At 42.1% G+C, this 18,942-nt stretch overlaps 2 protein-coding genes across 2 annotated transcripts in view; both read right to left on the bottom strand.

The window, feature by feature from the left end:
• lipt2 (lipoyl(octanoyl) transferase 2) overlaps positions 1-18,942 on the bottom strand; it is a 571,631-nt gene that overhangs the window by 451,562 nt on the left and 101,127 nt on the right. The gene's annotated exons all lie outside the window — the stretch shown is intronic.
• On the bottom strand, positions 16,012-16,929 carry LOC137084140 (olfactory receptor 51I2-like). The gene has a single exon (XM_067450111.1). It carries the CDS (start codon positions 16,927-16,929, stop codon positions 16,012-16,014), a length of 918 nt encoding a protein of 305 aa, XP_067306212.1.

Below are 18,942 nucleotides of genomic sequence, written 5' to 3'. Positions count from 1 at the left end.
CTGCCAGGTTAGTCCTTATGTGTATTCCACCACCATGCCCTCCGTGGGCCGTGGCTCCGCAGTGTTCCATCTCCTGAGACGGGCACGCTTTCCCATCGTTATCCAATAGTCATACTGGCCCTCATTTATCAATCTTGCGTAGAAACGGGTGTATATGTTGGCGTAAGATTATGCTTACACTCCTCTCACCGCCTGATTTATGAAACTGTGCGCACCTCTGCAATTCAGGTTTACGCAATACGTCATTAGAATAACACGCCCCTATATATTCAAGTCTCCGCCTCCCGCACGCCCTTATTTTACGCCATGGACACACGAAAGACGGCAAAGAAGCGAAACTTCTCCGACGTGGAGATCGGGCGCGCTCAATCATCTCACTAGTCCACTAGTCAGGGCACTAAGGACATAAGTCAATGGGCTGACTCCCTGATCAGTGCTCTGACTACTGAACTAGTGAGATGATTGAGGCACGCAACATCGAGACCATCACCAGGGAAGTGGGAAAAAACCTGAAATTGTTTTATTTAAGAGTATAAAGAGTGGGAATAAAGGCACCCACAAAAACAAAATACGAACCCAAATTACGAGTACTGTTAATAGTGTGGGGGTTGAGAAGCACACCCCAGCAGTTTAAATAGCTGTTTGGATGATAAATTACCATCACAATGCATTATTTTACAGCACGTTTTGAAACAATTAGCATTTAATTTCGTATCACGGCATGTATTGGGACAGTGATGATGATGTGCTGTGGAGTACCATTCATTCACATTAATAATTACATGACAATTTGTAAGATTCTTCTTCTTCTTCTTCTTCTTATTATTATTATTATTATTAATGGCGCTTGTTATTTAGAAGAAGAATGTCATTTTTATTGATTTTATTATTATTTAAAAGAAGAAGGTAATTTTTATTATTTTGTCAGTCTGAATTATTTTAGCCCCAGTCCATGCGCAGCTGCCGGGCCAGGCGGGCCGGTAAAGCGCATAGGCTCGCGACTGTAGGAATACATATGCCTACAAATCAAACGCTTTGGTAAAGTCACACAAAAACATTGACGTTCATGTTGCACAAAAATAAACACTGAATGTTTTTGTTGTGGTTTTTAACAGTGGGTCATAATATAGCATATCTTGTCAGTGCGTTTTGTGGTGTTAGGAATTGTTTTTCTGCGCATTTTCCCACTAACTCAAACGTGCGTACACCACCTCCTGAGCTGGCGTAGGATTTGAGCGTGCCGTACACCAACGTCCATATTGATAAATCTCAAAGTCACCGTGGGTTTGGGTGTTCAAGTTCAATTTTCAAGTTCAATTTGTATGCAAGGTGTACGCTGGAAATTTGGTGTACGCACTTTTGATAAATGAGGGCCACTGAGTGGGTCTTGCAGAAACAGCAGTGACAGTCCTCCCTGCTTGGAGCCCTGACTTCCGTACCATACTAGACGGTACGGTGCACTCAAGCAGGACGCTGGAAGAGCCAGCCTCCTGGCGTTTTCAATAGAGATCCCAATTCGACGTAAGTCGAACGTGACCGACTGAAAGGGAACGCCTCGGCTACTATACTATACTCGTTCCCTGAAGGACGGAATGGAGACGTATGTCCCATCGCCAGGCGCTGTGCTTCTGCTAGGAGTCCGAGTCACTTGTTGGCTCCTCAGTAGAAAAAGTGCTGATCTACCATTCCACTTCCTATTTATACCCGCGGGGCGGACCGTCGAATGCGTGGATCGCATGCCAAATTTCATTGGCTCGTTTTTACACACTCGAAGTTGGATTGGTCTCTAAAGTCAGATCCCAATTCGTCGGTCTAAGTCCGACTTACGTCTCCGTTCCCTCCTTCAGTGAACGAGGGTTACATACGTAACAGAGACACAATTTTTTATTTTTTTGGGGGACAAACAAACACTAACTAGACAGACCATTCCATTTGTCTCCCTCCCCAACTACTGTTGGGTTTTTAAGTAGGGCTGTTTAATGTATGCTCCCTTGAACTTGGTTCACAAAGAATAGTACAAAGATTAATTCCTGGCAGAGCACTCTCAACCCTGTCTGAATTGTTTAAGTAGAAGAGAGAGTAAGAGAGAGTTTTAGTTACTTTTTGCATTTCTTTTTTTTCCTCCCTTTTTATAAGCATAGATATAGGCTCCCCCTTGGAAGATTAGTGGCAAGGAAGGCTGTAGTATGAAGGGGTATTTACAGAGCCGATCCTGAACTCCCTGGGACCCTAAGCAAAAATCTGCTAAGGGGCCCTCCTACCTGACCCGTAAGCTATTTAACCTGTTAAGCTGATTTCTAAATTTTGAAAAAATCCTAAGAAATGTATACTCAGACTAAAACAAATACAGTTTGTGAATCCTTTGCACTAAAAGCATAATTATGGTCTCATTTGAAAGCAGACACCTGGCAGTTTACTGTAAAGTCAAAATGATAATATTTTTTATAATAAAAAAAGCTATATTTTAGCTATACACAGCTAGTTTTGTAAAGTTATTAGAAATGTATTTGTATGAAATATCTTTATGAAAATAAAATTGAAGTGGGCCTTGGAGAAATCTAGAAATGCACTACAGCTAAAGCCACAAGTCTGACCATGTTATATTTCAGATCTGAAGATGATCAGTCTAAAACTCTGAATTTTATTAAACGTTTTACAAGATCGTTTCATGTGATTTTATTTTGAGATATCTCTAAAATATCAACTGATGTTTATGGCCATGTCTTCTCAGCTTTCATTCTCTATTTTGCCTCTATTGTTTAGAGGTGCAAACTACCCCATTCAGTTTGTCTCCCCAACACACATTCACACTTCTGCGGACTGGTTATGGCTCTAATTATTATTCTTTTGTCTGCATTATAATTACTAACGATTCTCTATTCAAACTGTTCTATTCAAACCTCATTTCTAAATCAAACCTCTCACTTTACCCTCACTGAGACTCTATTGAATGCATTTCGTCCAAATAAGCATTTCAGTAGTTTTACATTTAGAAAATGTTCATAAAAATAAAGTATTTACTCAGTGGCAGGTGCATCTAGGGCAAGCTAGCATGTTAGCTTAGCACACCAGCAAAACAACAATTTATACGATTAAAATCATGTTTTATTCAAAACTTGCTTCATATCACTTTATAATCTATATGTCGAGTGTTTTATATAACAATATGTGATCTCATGTAGCTTCGGGTCAACAAATCTGACAGAAAATATACAATGCTAAAAGCTATGTGGAATAGCATTGCATTATAAATATCATCTATTATGAAACCACCCAACATGGCATAAAGAACACAGACCAACCATATATTGCCGCGATTGTGTGTTTATTGTCTTAAAACGTGTCTATCTGCATAAAATAGTTATCTAACGATCGCTAGAAAGCTGTTTTTGGTCATGTCAGATACTTCCTGAATGTCACATGGTGTGTCTGTTCTTCATGTGTTCCCCATGGGGTGAATTTTCAGTAGTACAGCTTTCCAGCGCCCTCCGGCTGCCAGAATGAATTGAAAACACAGCATAACACAGTCTACTGCGCTCATAATCATACATCCGCGGATTTTGGATAAAGATTGAATAAATAATACTTCTCTGTATAGAAATTTGACTCAAACATGTGAGAATCTATCAATATTTCTCCACATCTGCACACATTTGAAGTAAAAGCCCTGAGGGAAGTTGTTTTGTCGAGTGTCTTCATGACGACCAGAGAAGAGTTTTTTATGAATGGGAGCAAATGACGCGCATATTACAATCAAAAGGTAGCGACGCCCAAGATCATATTCATAACTCCTGGCACATATTAACACATTACGGTCATTATAAGACTTTGAGAATAAAACAGAGGTAACAAAATTAAACTTTAGTCTTAGATCTTTTTAATGATGTATAGTTTGTCAAGGTAATTACTTACATCTGATAGTAATTTTGAGCTAATTTAAGCAAAGAGAGTTTCAGTGCGTCACCGTCCTCGTGACGGTTATCAGGTTAAACCATTTGCCATTGCCATGCAGTTACACCTGACACCTTAGTGCTCCGAATAAAATCCTTCCTCCTTTGATACAAAACAGTCAAAGCATAAGGTTCAAACAAACAATATTTATTAAAGAGTATTTTCTATGTAATCTTAAGATAGTACTTGCTGAAGAAGACGGCTTTACTGTTGGTCAATCAGGCTGTACTGGGTCTGTGCTAGTACTGGCTGAGGCTGGATGTGGATCATCTGGGTCTGTGCTTGTACTGGCAGATGATCCAGCATCTCCTCTACGTACAACCTTAAGCATAGCACCTGCAAATTATAGATAAAACAATTTTTAAGCAGCATCAGAACCATTCAAACTGGCTCCCCCAGATTTCCTTTTATATATTTTCAAATATAAAATACTATATATAGTATGGCTTGGCTCTTGTAATGTTTAACAAACTAGTGATTCAGATATCAAGAATCTCTGTGAGTGATGACATCATTGTTGATATCAAGAATTCACTTTTGTACAAGTGAACATGTAATCCCTGATATCAAAAAGACATTGGGCCCTATCTTGCACCCAGCGCAATTGACTTTGTACACCGATGCATGTGTCAATCCTATTTTGCACCCGCGCAAAGCACGCTTTTCCCTCCACAGAAGCACGTCGCTAAACTAGGCAAGGCAAGGCAAGGCAAGTTTATTTATATAGCACATTTCATACACAATGGCAATTCAAAGTGCTTTACATAGAAAGGAATTAAAATAGGGCTAAAAAATGCATAAGAAAAAGAATACAATGTAAAGAGAATTAAAAATAACAAAATGATGATAACCAAAGAAAAGAACAGGTAAACTAAAACAGTTATAAAAAATAATAATTAAAAAAAAAAAAAGCCATGAATAAAACTAGTGAATAAACTTGCGCTCCCTGAGCGGTTCAGCGCAAAAAAGGAGGCGTGTTCCGGCGCAAACAATCCCTGGAGCTATTTTGCTGTTCCATTAAACAATTGCGCCACTGACCAGAAAAAAACCTAGTGTAGTGGGGCAGTCTGGGTACCGCCCCTTTTTTTTTTACGCGACTATCGCCTGAATGACTGGTGTGACAGCCTATTGGCTGCCGCTCCATGGGTATTTAAGACGTAGTTTACGCACCTGAATGGGCATGATACAATCATTGTCATTTGTGGCTGTGTGCACGCAGCTTTGCGGGAGCCAGGTTGTGTTTAGGATTGGCGCGACGTTGCTGTTGGGTACGGGCTGTCTTTCACTCCAGTCTGTGTATGCGCTGATGGAACACCCGCATATTTGCCGTTCGTTGAGTTTTGGGATAAAAACCGCGAGTAAACTGAACCTGTGTGTTTAGCAATCTACTTCTGGTGGGGGCAATTTCTCGTGAGCATTTTGTCACTGGACTGCAGGGGCAAATAAATTACTCCTTATACAACACGCTCAACATCTCGTCACTGTGGACTGCAGGGCGAATAAGTTACTCCTTATACAACATTGAAGACTGCACCGCTTGTTCTGCTGCTATATTTGTAGTATTTTTGTGACCATTGGCATTTGATTTCTGTTTTCTTGTTTGTTTTGTTGCTTCGCGCTGATGCTGGTGGCTTGAGAACGGTGGCCAGTTCGAGCCGTCATTTAACGAGAGATGTGCCGTTAATAGAGCACATTAGCTCCACTGGAAATCGCCATCCGCAGCGTGTTGATTTGTTTTTATTTTTCTTTTGGCCTGTGTTCTTCCTAGGGACGCCTTGGAAGAACATTTATTATCTGGTTCTTGGGAGGTTTAATTTATTGTTTTTTTTTGGTTTAAATGTACTGATTTGAGTATTTGTTAATGTCTTTAATGTTTTCTTCTCGATTAATTTGTGATTTCTTGATTTGAACTCTGATTGTTTTTGCTTTGTTTTATATTTTCAGTTTTGCTTTTGTTCTTCTCAAGATTTGTCATTGTGATTAGGTTCATGAGCTTTTGGTTTAAACGTAACAGGTTCTATCTTCGTTTGAACCATTGTGGCCAGTGACTTGTCCATATTCATCATCTATGGTTTGAGCTTGATCCAATACAAATTGTGAATTTTGTGTGTTGATTAATTGTTGTTTGTTTGTTTTTTGTTTATTTCAGGAGCTGTAGGCCTCCAGTGAGGGAAGCTAGCTGTTTGACCCTGTGGTGGTGGTGTTTCTCTCACAGAGTGTTTTTGCCGTGACCATTGCATCTCCCTCACTTAGAGTGTGTGTGTGTGTGTGTGTGTGGTGTGAGTGTTTTGTGTGGAGCATACTTGGGCGAGTGGTGTGCCCTAAGATACTCACTGTGCAGCTAGCCACCCTACTGGTAAGCCTCAGCCTGAAAAGTGTTTGATTCTCTTGATTTCATTTGTCTGGTCAATCGTTTTTCTACATTTTTAACTATTATTATTGTGAAATAAAAGTGTTTTGTATTTATACCCCCGTCTCTTGTGCTTAGTGGAAACTAACCTGTGTGCTTTATTTTTGGGTCTAAATTTCCCCGTTCATAGAAACGGGGTGGCGTAGTCTGCTTTGTTCTAGTTGTACACTAGTGTGAATCTTTACCAATTACCGCCCCGCCACACTTTGGCGTAGTCGGCAGGGTTCCACTTTTGACAGAGACGTGGGTGTATATATAGTTGTTTTTTTGTTTTTCTTTTTTTTTGTTCAAGTTTGCAGGATTGGTTTTTCCTTGGTGTAGAGTGGCAGCAGGACAGCAGTGCACGTCTTGTAATAACCTAGCCCTTATTGTGGGCGTACTTTCATCGGTAAGTGCCTCTATCGTTCAAGTATGGAAGAGGAGTTACAAGAGTTAAGAGAGATGATTGCTCAGTTAAGAGCAGACAATGAGAGGTTGCGTCAGGAGCGTACTCTTGTGCCCCCAGGTCCCAGTGACATCCCTGCCCCTGGGCCTTCTGTTCTAGCTCAACCCAGTAATGTAGATGTCACTAGACCAGAACGATTTGTTTTTGTACCACGAGATCGAAAGTGTCCAAAGTTTAATGGGAGGGTCGGCCTCAGTATTGAAGAGTGGGTTGAGGAGGCCCAGGCTTGTATGCGTGCCCGCCACCTTTCTGATACTGACAAAGCGTTTTATCTATTTGACCACTTAGAAGGGGAAGCCAGGGAAGAGATTAAGTACCGCCCAGAGGTGGAGCGTAAAGACCCAGACAAAATTATTTCGGCATTGCGGGAACTGTATGGTTGTTCGCAGTCATATGTGTCTTTGCAGATGGCCTTTTTCTCGAGGAAGCAACAGGAGGGTGAGAGCCTGTTGGAGTTCTCCCTCGTTCTGATGGGTCTCCTTGAGCAAGTGAAACAACGATCACCTCATGGTATGCCAAATTCACATGTTTTACTGCGGGACCAATTCGTTGAACATGTTTTTGATAGCGCCCTGCGTCGTGAATTAAAGCAGTTGATACGTCGTCAACCTACGTTAACTTTGTTGGAGGTACGTAGTGAAGCCATTAGATGGGAGCAGGAGGGCATGCCAGGAACCACAAGGCCCAGGAGTCATTCTGTTCCATCAGTTCATGGGCTTCAATATAGAGTACAAGGGGATCCATTTGTTGGGGTGAGTGGGTCACCTGGGAATTCTGAGATGGCTGAATTGAGGGATATGCTCAAAAGCCAGCAAGCACAGTTGACTAAACTCACACAAAGCTTTGCCCGTTTACAGGCTCCCTCGTTTCAGGGTCAATCTTCCCGGCAGGGACCAGTTATTTGTAGAAGGTGTCAAAAGCCTGGGCACTTTGCCAGAGACTGTGACGAGGAACGTGTCCCTTCTCGCCCTCAGCTTTTCTCACCCTCTATCCCGTCAAGAGCTGGAGGTAGGCGGCCTGGCCCATCAGCAACATCGGAAAACTAGCACCCACCGTGCTTCAGGGCCATAGCACGGGTGGGGAGGTAACTGGCTCAAACGTTTCAAATATGTCGCACCTAATGTCATCGTGCCCACACCTTGTTGTTTTAATTGGTGGGGTTCAAGTGCCCTGTCTGGTGGATACTGGCTCCATGGTAACTACGATTACTGAGAGTTGTTTTCGTGAACATTTCGAACCATGGGGCCAGGATCGACTTAAATCGTGTCAGTGGTTGCAGCTTAGAGCTGCTAATGGTCTTTCAATCCCCTATATTGGATATATGGAGTTGAATATCGAACTCTGCGATCGCGTAATTACAGAGTGTGGCGTGCTTGTTGTTCGGGATCCTCCTGGTGGCTTGTGTACACGGGTCCCAGGTGTTCTGGGAATGAATGTCCTTAGTCGATGCTACCAGGGGCTTTTCGGACGGCATGGCCCGGCCTTGTTTGATTCACTCTCAACCATAGATGTTCCAAATTCTGTTTTACAGGCACTGCAACATTGTCGTCGAGTCGATAATCAGTCGCTTGTGGTACGTTCAGGAAGAGTTAGAGTGCGAGGGCGGAGACCTTGTCGCATCCCAGGTGGCACGATGAAGTTTGTGGCAGCAACTTGTTCCGAGCAGTATGCCAAAAGCACTGTTCTTTTTGAACCCCCAGACTCCGGGTTACCAGCTGGTCTGTTGGCTTCTCCTGTACTAGTGCAGGTTACACGAGGTACTGTTTATTTACCTGTGGTAAATGTGGGAACCACTGACGTGTTGCTCTATGCTAACACTGTCCTTGGTACACTGAATAATGTTTGTGTGGTTAGTTTGCCATCAGGAGTTAGTGAGGTCCGGTCTGTGGCAGCTACAGTACATTCCCCCGCTGGTGAGGTCATCCCGGGCGTTAAAGAACAGATTGACGCACTCGATTTGTCTGTTTTATCAGAAACAGAACAGGGTCAGGTAAGGGACCTACTTTATAGGTTTCAGTCCGTGTTTTCCACTCACGAGGGTGATCTAGGATGTACCGGCCTGATTTCGCATGATATTCCCCTGCTAGATAACGTTCCCGTCCGGCAGCGGTACAGGCGTATACCACCGTCGGAATATGAAGTGGTAAAGTCCCACATTAATCAGCTGTTGGAGGCTAATGTTATAAGAGAGAGCTGTAGCCCATATGCATCCCCAATTGTTCTTGTTAAAAAGAAAGACGGTAGTCTGCGTATGTGCGTTGACTACCGCCAACTGAACGCAAAGACCCGTAAGGACGCTTTCCCTTTGCCGCGCATCGAGGAGTCGTTGGACTCTTTGACGGGGGCCTGCTGGTTCTCCACTATGGACTTAGCCAGTGGGTACAATCAGGTCCCCGTCACTGAGAAGGACAAGTCTAAGACCGCATTTTGCACTCCTTTCGGATTGTTCGAATGGAACCGCATGCCCTTTGGGCTTTGCAATGCCCCAAGCACGTTCCAACGTTTAATGGAACGGATGTTTGGGGACCAGCAATGTAGGTCTGTACTTCTGTACCTTGATGACATCATAGTTTTCTCTTCCTCGGTGTCACAGCAGCTAGAGCGGTTGGAGGTGGTTCTACGTCGTTTAGAGCATGAGGGTCTGAAGGCTAAATTGGGTAAATGTGCATTCTTCCAACATGAGGTAAAGTATCTGGGACATGTTATCTCAGCTCAGGGAGTATCCACAGACCCCAGTAAAATTGAGGCTGTAGTTAATTGGCAGCGCCCCACTAGTGTGCAAGAGTTGCGTTCATTTCTAGGCTTTGCAAGCTATTACCGGCGCTTTGTTGAGGGGTTTGCGAAATTGGCAGCCCCTCTCCATAAGTTGGTAGCTTAATGGGCCGCTGCGAAGCCTAGAATACGAACTGGGCAAGGTTTCTCTGGCGCCTGGACTGAGCAGTGCCAGCAGTGTTTTGATGAGCTGAAGAGGAGGCTTACTTCTGCCCCAGTACTCGCCTATGCTGACTTTTCCTTGCCGTTTATCCTAGAGATAGATGCCAGCCATGGGGGTTTAGGAGCGGTCCTCTCGCAGGAACAAGGAGGTAAAGTACGGCCAATTTCTTATGCTAGCCGCAGTCTTAGGCCCACTGAGCGAAATATGTCCAACTATAGCTCCATGAAGTTGGAGTTTTTGGCGCTCAAGTGGGCCTTGACTGAGAAATTTAGGGAGTACTTGTTAGGGCAGAAGTGTGTTGTCTACACGGACAACAACCCTCTCAGCCATCTGACCACTGCGAAGCTTGGGGCTACCGAGCAGCGCTGGGCTGCTCAACTTGCAGCATTTGATTTTAGTATCCGCTATCGGCCAGGGAGGAATAACCGGAATGCCGATGCCCTTTCCAGACAGGACCCTGCTAGTTATAGTGAGGTGAGAGGCTTGTTACCAGGGACTGAGGTACCAAAGGTCCTGGCACAAGCATCAGGGGTAGATCTAGTGATGCCAGCTACCCAGGCTGTAGTTTCTGTGTTTCCTAGTCTGGTAGGTGACATGAAGGCATTGCAGGAGGCAGATCCAGTGATTGGGGAGATTTTGGTGTTCTGGAGACTGGGGGCACGTCCCAGCTCTGAAGAGCGACGCCAGCTGCCCAAAGCAGCCCTAGTTTTACTGCGTCAGTGGGATCGATTGCTGGAGAAAGAAGGGGTTCTGCATCGCCGTGTGTTTCGTTCTAACGGTGGTGAGGAGATTCTCCAGGTAGTCCTGCCAGCTGTTTTGCATAGTGAAGTTTTGACACAAGTGCACCAGGGACATGGACACCAAGGGGTCGAACGGACCACCGAGCTAGTGCGACAGCGTTACTATTGGCCAGGACTGACATCCGATGTAGCCCAGTGGTGTCGGGAGTGCGAAAGGTGTCAGGTCGCCAAGGATACGCAGCCAGTAGCTCGTAGTTTCATGGGTCATCTGTTAGCCTCTAGGCCAAATGAAATCTTGGCCATTGATTTTACACTGCTCGAACCATCTCGCTCGGGGTTGGAAAATGTCTTGGTGATGACCGACGTCTTCACAAAATACACCCTGGCAGTCCCCACTCGGGATCAGCGAGCTGAAACTGTGGCCCGCACGTTGGTGGCGGAATGGTTTTACAAGTTTGGTGTCCCTGGACGCATTCATTCTGATCAGGGCCGTAGTTTTGAGTCTTCTTTAATACAGCAGCTCTGTAGTCTATATCAGATTGAGAAATCTCGCACTACCCCTTACCACCCAGCAGGTAATGGGCAGTGCGAACGTTTTAACAGGACCCTGCATAATCTCCTGCGTACCCTACCTCTTTCTCGGAAGGCAGATTGGGTCTCGGCTCTCCCTCAGATGCTCTTTTGCTACAACACTACCCCTCATCAAGCGACTGGTGAGTCACCTTACTTCCTGATGTTTGGCCAAGAGCCAAGGCTCCCTATTGACTTTTTGCTAGGTAGAAGCCAGGAAATGGTAGCAGGTGGCGTAAATGAGTGGGTGTTGGAGCACCAAACCCGCTTGCAGGTTGCCTTTGAGGGGGCGCGAGAACATTTGAAGGTGATGGCCGAGCGTCGCAAGAAGCAGCACGACCTGCAAGTTCGTGATACACCATTGGGGGAGGGTCAGCTGGTTTACCTTCGTGATTATGGCGTGAGAGGGCGCCATAAGATCCAGGACCTGTGGAGCCCAGTGGTGTATCAGGTTTTGAGAGCGCCTCCGGTAGGTGGGTCGGTATACACAATTGCGCCAGTAGATGATTTGAGTAAGGTAAAACGGGTTCACCGCTCTTTGTTGAAGACCCGTATACAAAGAGATTCTCCTGCTGTTAGTCCTGCAGATGGCCCTGTAGTAGTGGAGGTTCCACCATTGGATGACTCTCCGTCTGAGGAGGTCGATCTGTGGGTCTTGGTACCCGAAACTCCACAGGGTGTTGGTGGGTCAACACTAAGGGACCCAGCATCTTTTCCTGCCCTTGTTCCTCGACGCTTAACCGAAAATACTGCCCCTACAACTTTAGCGGTTCCTGGACCATCTGGTGTGGTATCTTCAGATTTAGAGTCCGTCAGGGAACCCTCACCTGTAAGTCAGTCTGGTAATGGTGAACTGGTCTTGCGGCGGACGAGGCGAGCTAACGCTGGTCATCATCCTAATCTGCACCACCTCCCTCAGGCAGTAGAACCAGGGAGGAGTGGTGTGTCTACCATAGTTCCCGCGTCTAATTCTGTTTTTGCCTTTTTTAGGCCCTGGCACTAAGTCTTTTTTTGGCTGTAGTGGGGTTTTGTCCACCGTCGGGGCGACGATGCAAGAACCAGGGGTAGATTGTAGTGGGGCAGTCTGGGTACCGCCCCTTTTTTTTTAACGCGACTATCGCCTGAATGACTGGTGTGACAGCCTATTGGCTGCCGCTCCATGGGTATTTAAGACGTAGTTTACGCACCTGAATGGGCATGATACAATCATTGTCATTTGTGGCTGTGTGCACGCAGCTTTGCGGGAGCCAGGTTGTGTTTAGGATTGGCGCGACGTTGCTGTTGGGTACGGGCTGTCTTTCACTCCAGTCTGTGTATGCGCTGATGGAACACCCGCATATTTGCCGTTCGTTGAGTTTTGGGATAAAAACCGTGAGTAAACTGAACCTGTGTGTTTAGCAATCTACTTCTGGTGGGGGCAATTTCTCGTGAGCATTTTGTCACTGGACTGCAGGGGCAAATAAATTACTCCTTATACAACACGCTCAACATCTCGTCACTGTGGACTGCAGGGCGAATAAGTTACTCCTTATACAACATTGAAGACTGCACCGCTTGTTCTGCTGCTATATTTGTAGTATTTTTGTGACAATTGGCATTTGATTTCTGTTTTCTTGTTTGTTTTGTTGCTTCGCGCTGATGCTGGTGGCTTGAGAACGGTGGCCAGTTCGAGCCGTCATTTAACGAGAGATGTGCCGTTAATAGAGCACATTAGCTCCACTGGAAATCGCCATCCGCAGCGTGTTGATTTGTTTTTATTTTTCTTTTGGCCTGTGTTCTTCCTAGGGACGCCTTGGAAGAACATTTATTATCTGGTTCTTGGGAGGTTTAATTTATTGTTTTTTTTTGGTTTAAATGTACTGATTTGAGTATTTGTTAATGTCTTTAATGTTTTCTTCTTGATTAATTTGTGATTTCTTGATTTGAACTCCGATTGTTTTTGCTTTGTTTTATATTTTCAGTTTTGCTTTTGTTCTTCTCAAGATTTGTCATTGTGATTAGGTTCATGAGCTTTTGGTTTAAACGTAACAGGTTCTATCTTCGTTTGAACCATTGTGGCCAGTGACTTGTCCATATTCATCATCTATGGTTTGAGCTTGATCCAATACAAATTGTGAATTTTGTGTGTTGATTAATTGTTGTTTTTTTTTTTTTTGTTTATTTCAGGAGCTGTAGGCCTCCAGTGAGGGAAGCTAGCTGTTTGACCCTGTGGTGGTGGTGTTTCTCTCACAGAGTGTTTTTGCCGTGACCATTGCATCTCCCTCACTTAGAGTGTGTGTGTGTGTGTGGTGTGAGTGTTTTGTGTGGAGCATACTTGGGCGAGTGGTGTGCCCTAAGATACTCACTGTGCAGCTAGCCACCCTACTGGTAAGCCTCAGCCTGAAAAGTGTTTGATTCTCTTGATTTCATTTGTCTGGTCAATCGTTTTTCTACATTTTTAACTATTATTATTGTGAAATAAAAGTGTTTTGTATTTATACCCCCGTCTCTTGTGCTTAGTGGAAACTAACCTGTGTGCTTTATTTTTGGGTCTAAATTTCCCCGTTCATAGAAACGGGGTGGCGTAGTCTGCTTTGTTCTAGTTGTACACTAGTGTGAATCTTTACCAATTACCGCCCCGCCACACTTGTCTAAAGTCAGTGGCGCGTTGCGCGTTGTTCATTATACTATTTTAAGGGCGCATGCTTGACCATAATGTATAGCATCCACAACGCGCATACACTTTGCTCATGTAATCTACACAGATGCAACAGTTATTTTTGCAAATCATAAATTGTTACACTAAAAAAATATTAACACATGAGATGACGGAAATCATTGTGGTGTGCCACGAAGATGTGAAAAAAAAGGCATAAATCTAGCTTACAAATTATTCAGGCTAATTGTAGTAATTAAGGATCAGACCTGTTTGCCCAATAGTGGCAAGACATATATGTATATAAGGACATATGACAAATTGGTTTGTCCGTCAAGAACCAGGAAAACCAGCGTGCGCCTGGTAAATACGCCATAATAATAGCAATCCATAACGGAACTTGCGCACCTGCTTTTAAAGGGAATGTTGGATGACGCTCTGATTGGTTTATTCACGTTACGCCCAAACCACACCTATAAATAATGAAGCTACTTCAGACCAACACATTTTAGATTTGCGCCGGGTGCAAGAGCCATTTTTCCCGCCGGGAAAATATCAACAGCACCGAGACCCGCCCACAAAGTTACTTGCGCTTCGTGCTTTGACACTTGCGTTTCAGATCGTTAAAATAGGGCCCATTGTTACTAGTAAAAATTCCATACCTTATATCAAGAATTCACAATGTAAACAGTGAACATTTATTTATTGACATTAAAAATGCATAAAATTGAGAATAAATGGCTTTGGATGCTACTGTGTTTTATATTATGCATGTTAAAGCAATATTTGATTTATTGTTATTATTTACTGAGGGATGTGCATCCATATTGACCAGTATGTCCAGCTAATTAATATCAACATTTTACATTCAATATAGCCTATAAATCAATAGTCAATCAATGTCAAATTGTCAATACATTGCTTTCCATCTTGCATAATTTGTGCAGTAGTTAAGAGTTTTAACTAAACATTGACTAAGACTAGATAATCATTGTCTTGTTATGCAGCCTATGTGCACCTATGATGAGGAGGAGGATCATCATGCCCATATTGTTCTGTCGGTCTGGTATCCACACAGATATTTCTGCTGGAAAATACACGTTTCGTTTCGTGCACGCGCATATGAACGCATGTTCATGCGCGACGCAGATCTTTTCCGAGCTGCAGTAAACAAACACCTTTGCCGTTTATCAAAAAAAAAAAAAAACTTAAATAATTTTAATTTTCAGGCACAAAGACACAGAACACAGCCCGGAAAGTGGCTGGCATTAGCTAGCTAGACAGACCAAGAGATGCATAGCTTGCCTGTCCAGCTTAGCAAGACAACAGAAGAGAGATGCTCATCAACTTAACTTTAGGGTACTGTTATTTGCTGACATCAAACCTTGAGGAGGGAACACAAGTTTGACTGATTGCTGTTCCTGCAATTCACTCTCATGGTGGTCTTTTCCCTCTTTTCATGGCCAGAAGGATAATTCCGTTTAATTTTATCATCAGTGTTTAACATTGATTGACGCGCTTTGACACGAGGGGGAGGCGGGGCATTGAGTAAATTGCGGGGCCCTACGCAGCTTGCGTAGTGAGCGTATAGGGCTGTTTGGCTCTGGGTATTTACTAAGGTAAATACTTCCTTTATTTTTGATCTGCTGCAAGCTAAGGTGTGAGTAAGAACTAAATTAGGACAGACCTTTATGTCATGTTTCATTTTTTATATCCCCAAATGTATATATTTTTTGTATGAAATGTGAATATATATATATATATATATATATATATATATATATATATATATATATATATATATATATATATATATATATACACTCTTGTTGCGATAGTAGTGATTTACTTTACATTACATTTACAAAAATAGAAAATATATTAACCAATAATTTCTTTTTTATTTTATTTTTTTAAGTATTGCATTTTATTAACTTTAGCATTGTAACTTTGCGCATAACTTCTTTAGGTTCTTTACTCTGTCGTGATAGAGACAAAAACATGAAACAAAACAGTATATATATATATATATATATATATATATATATATATATATATATATATATATATATATCAAATAACTGTCAAATAAATAAAAATGTCCATGAGAACAGGTACTCGTATCAGGTACTGCACAACAATTAGATAAAGTACCAAACTAATATCTTAAAATACATGACATGTGGAACAAAACTTTGAAATAGAAAAAAAGATTTGCTGCTTGACTGGATTTCCTTAAAATTTGCTGTGCAATTTTTCTGATGTATAGTCCTTATAAACAATCTGTAATATTCTGTGTAACCTTTATTACACTAGATAAATCATTCACTTGGATCCATTCATAAGACAGATAATTGTTTTGCGAATATCTGGCAAGTTTAAAGCATAAACAAGAGGGTTCAGGATGGGTGGTATAACAAGAAATTCAAGTGAAAGAAAAACTGACAACCATATAGGAAGTTGTAAAGTCACAAGCCGACTCAAAGTGACCTCAGAAATAAGGGCAATTGAGAAATTCAAAAGGACCACTATGTGTGGAATACAAGTTTGATAAGCTTTGCCCTTGACTTGTGATGAGCTTTTTCTACAGACTATTAGAATTTTTACATAAGAAAATAATATTAAACTTAATGGAATGATTGCAGTTGTGATCAATATAAAAATTCCCATGATATTGTTAACAACAGCATTTGAACAAGACAGTTTGACCATTTCAAAGCTGTGACAGTAAACCTTAAACAAGTTGTTACCACATAATGTGAGTTTGGATAGAAAAATAGCAGAAATACCAAAATAAATCATCGGAAAAGTCAAGTTTATAACTATTAAAACAGTTAGAAAGCTTGGTGTAATTATGTTGTGATACTGTAAAGGTTTACATATTGCAACAAATCTGTCAAATGCCATTAACATTAATATTGTATTCTCATTTGCTGCATACGTGAAAATGACATAAGACTGTAAGATACATGCTGCACGGGAGATTGCATGTGTATCTGAAAGCAAGTCAGTCAGTACTCTTGGGAAAAAGCCGGCTGTTCCAAACACAGAGTTGACAGACAAACATGAAATCAGAATGTACATGGGCTGGTGTAAAGTCCTTTCCAGAAATATTGCAAGCATAATAATGACATTAAATAATGCGATAGCACAGTACAGAATAAACCCTAAACTGAAGAAAGCATATCTTATATTCCCAAGATTTTCAAATAACATGAAATACAAATATGTTCCATTTTCCATTTTCTGATAATCAAATGTAGCCTTCAATGACCTGAGTTAAGACAACAGACAAAGATCCTATGATTTATACACATTTTAAACATGAGCAATAAGTTATCAACATATTTTTTTTCTTCTTCAGATATACAAGTTGGATTCAGTAAGGTTAAATTTATTACTTCATGATACCTTGTCTTCTTCACAAATATTACTACTGTGTGATATATTATCAACAGTTTACATGCAAAGTGTCAACAACTTAAAAATTCTTGTTTCTATCAATATCATGCAAAAGTACAATCAGTATCATAAAAAGACATTGCACATTTAAATAGCTACTCTAATATACCTTGAAATGACCACCGACGCTTCCTAATTTATTGTGCTTGAATAACTTTGGGTCACTAGTACAGGTTCACTTTTTTATATATCTTGCATGCAGGGCTGGATTAACATAAGGGCTAGGTGGGGCTGAAACCCCAGGGCCTATGGAAAAAGGGGGAAAGTGATCAAAATCACTTAACAATTTGTGCCATGACACTGGGAAACGCCTCTTTGCATTATGCTTTCACATGGGAAAAATAGGAAATTTGCCTGTATTGCTTGCTCAGCCTTGCAGCCTTGCTGTATTAAAAAATCTTACAGCAAACTGTCTCTGACTGAGTCTGGTTTCTCCCAAGGTTTATTTTACATCATCATGCCCTGGTGGACTTTTGGTTCCTTGCCACTGTCGCCTTTGGCTCGGCTTGCTCAGTTGGCGACACTAAAAGTTATTTAACTAAATATACAAATAAAATTAATTAATTAGGTCTTATTTAAATCTATAAACTATAATACTGATCTGCCAGCATTGTTGCTAAATGATAAATTAAAATAAGCTGATAACATCACTGTTTTCTCCAGAAGGGCTGTATAGCCAAATCAAATTTTGCTCAATATTGTCCTGTTTAACACTGTGAAGCTGCTTTGAAACAATCATTGTTGTAAAAGCACTATATAAATAAAGTTGATTGATTTATTGATTCCTTATGATGTTTTTGAATGTAAAAACCACCCGAACGTCATTTGTTGACATCAGACAACCATAAAAAAATTATAAAAAAAGCTAGTTCATGCAGCTTTAAGCCTGTCAAACAGCGCCTGATTACTGGACTTCATCTTTCGCATCTGATTGTGCTATAATACCGTCAAAAACACAAAATGTTTACATAAACACAGTTGGTTATGTCTGAACCCAGATAGCACACGTACATCTGGCCGGCACTGGTCCCATAGGGACATCGGCATTGTATTTATAACATCTAATAAGTATTGGCCAGGCATAGGCAAATACACTTTATTTCCAGCTCTTTGGTTTTGGGTCAACCCAGTATACAGGAGGCCGTGCACATTCATCTCGTTGCAACCAACCAGAGAAAAGGCGACTCCGTCACCATCTGTTGTTTCAGGTTAACCATCTGTAACCTTTCGCTTGAGGTAAATCAGAAGAAAAAAAATTGTAGTTTTTAAAGGGTAACTAAACCCCTGTTCACAGCCTAACTCCGCCCTCTGGCAATATTTGAAAAATGCTGCAAAAGTGGGCAGAGCCCAGCGGAGACAGAGGGGACGAGACGAGGGCGGGGCTGAGCGGAGGGGGCGTGCACCTGAGACCCATAGTGAAAACTTGTTTGACAGTTGTCAGACTCGCAAAGATGGATAGTGACTGGAGTGAGGACAGTAGTTTTGCAACAGAGCAGTCATCTAAACTAGAGGACTTTTCTCCACCACCTTCACCTGAAGTGGAGGAGGGTGAAATGTCTGTAGACACAGAGTTTGTTGGCTCAAACTGCTTTAACTCCCGATGCCGACAATGCTTTCATTCATTCATTCATTCATGCTAGCGAAGCAGCAGCGCAAGAGAGAATGAGATCACTAACTAATCTAAATGGACTGCATTTTTATATAGCGCTTTCAACAGACCCTATGGCCATCCAAAGCGCTTTACATATTGCCTCACATTCACCCATTCATACACCGACGGCGGTGTCTGCCATG

The sequence above is a fragment of the Pseudorasbora parva genome, chromosome 8 (assembly GCF_024679245.1).
Source record: "Pseudorasbora parva isolate DD20220531a chromosome 8, ASM2467924v1, whole genome shotgun sequence".
NCBI classification, from domain to species: Eukaryota; Metazoa; Chordata; class Actinopteri; order Cypriniformes; family Gobionidae; genus Pseudorasbora; species Pseudorasbora parva.
The sequence above is the reverse complement of the archived record's forward strand: the minus strand, read 5'-3'. Positions and strand labels throughout refer to the sequence as shown.